Source organism: Mycetomoellerius zeteki, unplaced genomic scaffold (genome assembly GCF_001594055.1).
Source record: "Mycetomoellerius zeteki isolate Tzet28-1 unplaced genomic scaffold, Tzet1.0 scaffold188, whole genome shotgun sequence".
Lineage (NCBI taxonomy): Eukaryota > Metazoa > Arthropoda > Insecta > Hymenoptera > Formicidae > Mycetomoellerius > Mycetomoellerius zeteki.
In genome coordinates, this window is record NW_017256836.1 from 929,630 (window position 1) to 935,900 (window position 6,271).

Sequence of the window (6,271 nt, forward strand, 5' to 3'; positions counted from 1 at the left end):
GTCAAAGTGATCTGAAGCAAAAATGAAAGGACTTAAATGATCTTTCCAACGATACCTTCGGTTTTACGATCAAACTTTATTTACACCTTATAGAGAGCAAAAACTGTAAATAGGTCCGATTTAGGCCACCCTCCTCTATAATATATAATTATACTAATATAATTATATATAATATATGTATAATTATAATCAGCATGATATATGTATATATATGTGTATGTATATATGTACGCATTATATGTACGACTTAAACTATTTTTATATCCGCTGTGTTTGTTAAGTTTCCAAATACCAAAATAATTTAAACTACAAAATAATAAGAAATACCATAATGTCTCTTTAGATCATAATTAACAGTATACTAATTTCAAAGACCGTTCGTAAGTTTATTGTGCGGATTGTTATAGAAAGATATAAAATTGCTAGCGACTTTATCGAGGTCTCCCATTAAAGCTATCAGGATTCTTCGCGGTAATCGTTACGATTAAAGTTTCTCCTAGTTGTGTCGTTCACCCGAATGTTAAATAAATTATATTAATAAATACTCTTAGCGCACCCCGAACGCAGGGTGAAGGAACCGTGTAAAGCTATTCGAATGTTAATATTAAGTTGTCACGTTCTTGGCACTTGTTATTAAAGAAAAAAAGAGAGAGCCATACTTCTTTTCCAGGATTATATACATAGCATTTTGAAAGAGACGAATACAGGAACTTTTTAGTAGATGCAATAAGAAAAAAAAGAATAAAGAGATTTTTATAAATACATTCGCGATTGATCACCGCTTATTTCTTCCCTCCACTTAACTTTTTTATTGAATTGGAAACAATGAGATCACTTTCGCGTCGCTTTTTGCATAATGTGGAAATCTAATTGTGAGATCTCCCGCGTTGCAAATCACAACAACAGACCTGTTTGTTCCGTTTACATTTTAAAGATCATAGTTCATCACACATTTTACATATTTATATATTTACTCTTTTTATATAGAAAATTTCCATTTATACATATACATATATATTTATTTATATATATTATGAGGTCTATCCGGAAAGTATTTGATCTTTTGTTTTCAATGTTTTTCATCCAATTTTCAGTATTTTCTCGAAATTTTCAACGTTTTTTCCGTAAGGGCGATGTTTACACGACTACGATATCATTGTTCTTTTCTTTTTCCTTCTCGTAGATTTCAGATTAAATTGAATCTCGATCAGTACCATGACGACATAAACTGTGAGAAAATCTGCAGGGCCGTGCCGCTTGACGGGAGCCAAGCTCATGAAGGTTCCTCTAAATGAATACTCGTTTTTTACAATAGCATACCCAGGTGATATGCATACAAAGACATATCCATAGAATGGATATTTTCCAGACACTGGACAGACTCCGTATACATATATTCATTTAGTGTTCATATATTTGCATTATTATTCTCTTTATATACTAGAATTTCAAAAGATCATTTGCTTTTACCTGCGCACAGAGTTTTTTAAACAATCTTTCTGCTGCTGCGCGGCGAAATTTTGGAATGGCATCCCGCGCAGCATTTGGTGTGCCACGTCTCGTGATTAAGACAAACTGTATAATTATTTGCTTTGAAGCAAACAAAATGACAAATGCGATTGATCAATTCCGATGAACTAACTGGCCAGTTAAGTTAACTGAGCTTGGTGACAGTGGCTCTAAGTATAAGTTCATAACTCTTTTTGCGTCATATAACTTTGCGCTTGTTGTCTGCTCGTCTGTTCTCGCCTTTCTTTTATTTTGTTTTTATCTTTATTATTATTTTTATAATTTTTTAAAATTTTATTTTGATATTTTAAATTTTATTTTAAATTTTATTTTTATATTTTAGTTTATGTATTCAACTTTCACTATTATTTTATATTGCTTGATTTTGTATTATTTTTCAGCGCTTTAGAAGACTAGTTTTTAGAACACTTAATAAATGTAACGATATCTATCTATCTATCTATCTATCTGTATTTTTGTTTTTTAAGGTAATGGAGGAAATGTAAAAAGTGTAGATAAGAAGTGTTGTGGTTGTGCATGGATTCTCGACGCCATGATGAAAGTCTCTCCTGAACACTCCTGAAAGAAAAACGGTGCTTTCGTTATTCACTTTCTGATTTAGTTTCTCATTACAGAGCTGCAAGAACGATGCAGGATAACACAGAACAATCGACTGTGCAAATGTTGACGATGTCAAATATCGCGTCTTTCGGACGATGCGTCATAGAATTGGTACGCTATTTTTCGCACAATTATATTCCTATTATCCGCGAATAGTTTATGATGTATATACTAGCGCAAGTAACATGAAACGTTATGTCATTAATACTAAAAAAATAATTTACATAAGAATATACGTTTCCGTTTTTCTGACATTCGTAAATTCTACGCATTTGCAAATATGGCTATTGCGTTTAAAAAAATGTTAGATTCTAAATGCATCCATTTTAGAATCCATCATCTGCACAGTTTAATATATAATTTGAATTATTTAATAGGATATTATACATTCTTAATTTAATTCTCAAATTGCATTTTCTGATTTATTTATTTATTACGGCATTAATTGCGTTTTTAATTATTGAATTTTACATTTTGATCCATGTATTATCATAAAGAAAAGTGGAAACATTTTATCCCGGCATAATCTCATTAGTCTACCATATCTAATATATATTATCTTGTATCTATTTTTATTAAGTAAATTAAGGAACGAATGATAGCATACACATAAAACCGGATAAAACATTATAGGTAGCAAATTCTTTGAACGCACACGCCACGGCAATCGCAATAAGAATTCACACGACAAAATGCGAAATTCAAGTTGTCGATAATGGCGTCGGAATACCGAAAGACATGCTCAAACATATCGCGAAATATGACGCAGAAGCGACCATAGGCGATCAGCAACAGGTGTACAAACTGCTTGAATCAAACAATCTGACAGATATCCGTCGTTTGGCTGATCGTCTAATGATTACTTCAAGGCATCAATATTCTGAAGAGACATTCGTGAAGGTATTATTTGTAGTTGTTAACTTAAATTGTTATTAAATTATTTCGCAATATGAATGAAAATAATTATTGTAAAAATATAGACACACTCCTGTTGCTCTTGTCGTTACATCTTTAAAATTTTAAAATCAAGATAAATTAATTTTACATCGATAAATTTATTATTAATATTGAATTTAATTATAAATTTTATTATTTAAATTAAATTTAAATTTAATTTAATTAAGATTTTAAAAGATGGCTATATTATTTGAGATGTTTTCAAGAGTGATTCTTTTTTACTTATTTTCCTTAAAGGCGTTCGAGATGGGATTTGCACTCAATTTGAAGCAAGTAGAACAGAGACCTTCGAGAGGCACGACGGTCTCCATCTACGGTTTTCACGAAATGCCTCATAAAAAGTGGGATACATCTACCATTTGTTTTCTTATCGCGGCTATAGCTGTTACAAAATTAGAAGTACGATTTAATTTATAGTAGTGATTGTTAATTACGATAATTTATCTCATAATATTTTTTTTATATTAATACAATCAGGTATCATTTTCGATTAGAGACGAAGAACAAAAGAAGGTTGTTCTGAGAATTGCGAAACCGCACAACTCGATCGAAGTCCTAAGAACACTGGTTGGGAAGGATCTGCCATTGAATCATGTATGGTCGATACAATGCGGTCCTGAACGTAACAGCAATTATCATGGTTACGTGGGATTATCTGATAAAAACGCGATGCAATGGATATTTTTAAATCACAGGCCGATCTATTGCCCTCTCATTCTGAAGTTGATTAAAATTGTCTTCAAAGAGAAGCTAAATTTGTTTTCTGATCAGAAATCTAATGCGCGCGATCCATACGACGAAAATGTGTTTATCTTATTCTTTCTTACGTTCTCACAGAAGGAATTCATGCGCGTTACTGAAAACGGAAAAAGGTACATCATGTTTTATAATATACAAAAGATATTAAATACTATTAAAAATTGCGCCTTCCAATGTCTCGGAGAAAAAGCTACAGTTTCTGCGGTTACCCCTTATTCATGTAAAACGCAGCTTTTAAAACAAATATATTTAAAAACAGAAAAATTTGTTTTTGCCAATGATATCAATAGATGTAAAAATGTTACGTCTTCGATGATGAAAAGCAGAATGATTATGCTTGAAAGAAGAAAAATTACGTCGACGATTATATCAACCGATTATTTCAACAAACAGCATAGAAGTGATAATATTAAAACTGCCAACTGTTATATAGACAAGAAAAATAATGACGTATTAAATAGCATCCAACATCAAATAGATTTTACTTCTGTGAACCGTGCAAACTTGTATGAGAATAAAGTTATGAAAAAGATGCATAATGACGTTTATAAAACGCAAGGAAATTCCATGAATTTTGACATAACAAATAATTCTATTAAATCTGATAAAATTTATTGTGGCAATAGCAATTATCATACTATAAACATGATTTCTCCTCTTTCCGAATGGTCGAATTGGACTTATTATACAAATAATAAGAAGCGCGATACTACAAGAAATATAAATATATTTCCCGAAAATGACATACGTTCCCGGCAGTTTTTTGAACGTAACAATAATCAGTTTGATTTTCTGCCACGAAAACTGCACGGTCTTCTACAACATCGTCATGTTAAATTGACAAACGTAAAATGTTTTAACAGTCCTAATGATACGATTCCGTGTAAGTAATTTTTAACTTTTAGATGGAACAATTTATATAACTCAGTTTGATAAATATTTTGAATTTAGTGGCAGAAAATTGCCAACATGAACAAATAGCGGTGCATCCTTGTAAGTTGAAGCAAAAATTATACGAATTTAGACTGTCACAAGCATCATTAAAATGCATAAAAGTACGTACGTAAATTTCAAAACCATAAATTATCTCAAAAGGAGCTGTCTTGATAAATATATTTTTTTGTAGATCATTAATCAAGTTAATAACGAATTTATCGCTGCGTGGATGACGTGGAATGAAATGAAAATTTTATTAATGATCGATCAACATGCCGTCCATGAAAGAATACGTTATGAAAATTTACTTCTTAGTAAATAATTATAATACTTTTTTTTGATACAAATAATATTTTTTTAACTGAATAGTTTATTTAAAAATTAAATAAAGTATTAAATTAACTTTTTAATCAAATAAATATGATATTATAAGTATAATACTGAATCTTCTTGTAATGTTGTTATTATTATTATTATTAGGATACAAGGTGCAAAATGAGAACGAGTTGCTCGCGGTTAATTTGCGTGATCCTCTATCTTTGGAATTTCCTACAGAAATGTGCAATTTATTCCTACGCAATCAAATTTTGTTGAGGAAATACGGCATAAGTTTAGGATCATTAAAGGAGAATACGTTATTAATACGCACAGTACCGCAATGTTTGGTTACAAATAATGGTCCCTATAATAGCGAAAAATTATTGCCAAAAATCTGTGGTTTATTAAACGATGTGATAAAGAATTGTAGTACAAGTCAAACAAACGCATTACCGTTAACTATTCATAATGCTATAGCATCTGAGGCTTGTCATGGTACTCATTATATTGTTTAATATTTATGTATATGATTATGTATATACAGGGTGTTAGTTAAGTATGTTGCCATACTCAACAGAGCGATTCTTTATTTCAAATAAAAAAATCCGTTTAGGACACACGTTTATATGGACTTTTTTACTTGAAATAAATCAAAGAATCGCTTTGTTGAGTATGGCAACATACTTTACATCCTGTGTATATATATATATATATATGTATAGTGGTTGTTATATTAAAGATTTATTACGTCAAAGAGGACTGTGTTTCGAAATATTCCAAATCTATAACTGTATTTTATAAACTTTCTTTTTTTTTATTAGTTTTGGAACTTTTTAGGTGCTATTAAATTCGGCGATAAACTAACTTTGGAGCAGTGTACAAGTCTTATACAATTATTGAAGCATATGAAGTTTCCCAATCGATGCGCCCACGGACGACCGACTATAATACCAGTGATAGAATTTTCGGAATTAGAAAAAAGGAGCACCAGGATATCTGAGGTAAGCATTAAAATTTTTCCCTTCCGATTTTATTGTAGGAAATATAAAATGATCCATGAGAAAGAGAGATCTCGCTTGTTTTCTTTTTCACAATTAATACAAGTTTGTACATATTCAATACATAAATGAATAAAAGCACAAAATTCGCCTTAAAATATCATGCTACATAA

The 6,271-nt window shown here is 30.7% G+C and overlaps 1 protein-coding gene across 1 annotated transcript; it reads left to right on the forward strand.

The window, feature by feature from the left end:
• Positions 1-2,157: 2,157 nt before the first annotated feature.
• Positions 2,158-5,104, forward strand: LOC108721876 (DNA mismatch repair protein Mlh3). Its single transcript, XM_018446661.1, has 7 exons — positions 2,158-2,241; positions 2,764-3,030; positions 3,325-3,486; positions 3,565-3,959; positions 4,473-4,727; positions 4,775-4,901; positions 4,973-5,104. Exons 1-7 carry the CDS (start codon positions 2,158-2,160, stop codon positions 5,102-5,104), a joined length of 1,422 nt encoding a protein of 473 aa, XP_018302163.1.
• Positions 5,105-6,271: the final 1,167 nt, after the last annotated feature.

Excerpts from the sequence above, each read along its gene's own strand:
- LOC108721876 (XM_018446661.1), top strand. The coding sequence starts at position 2,158 with ATGCAGGATAACACAGAACAATCGACTGTGCAAATGTTGACGATGTCA. Across the intron at positions 3,031-3,324 it reads CTGAAGAGACATTCGTGAAG|GCGTTCGAGATGGGATTTGC; the intron begins GTATTATTTGTA and ends TTTTCCTTAAAG. Across the intron at positions 4,902-4,972 it reads CATCATTAAAATGCATAAAA|ATCATTAATCAAGTTAATAA; the intron begins GTACGTACGTAA and ends ATTTTTTTGTAG.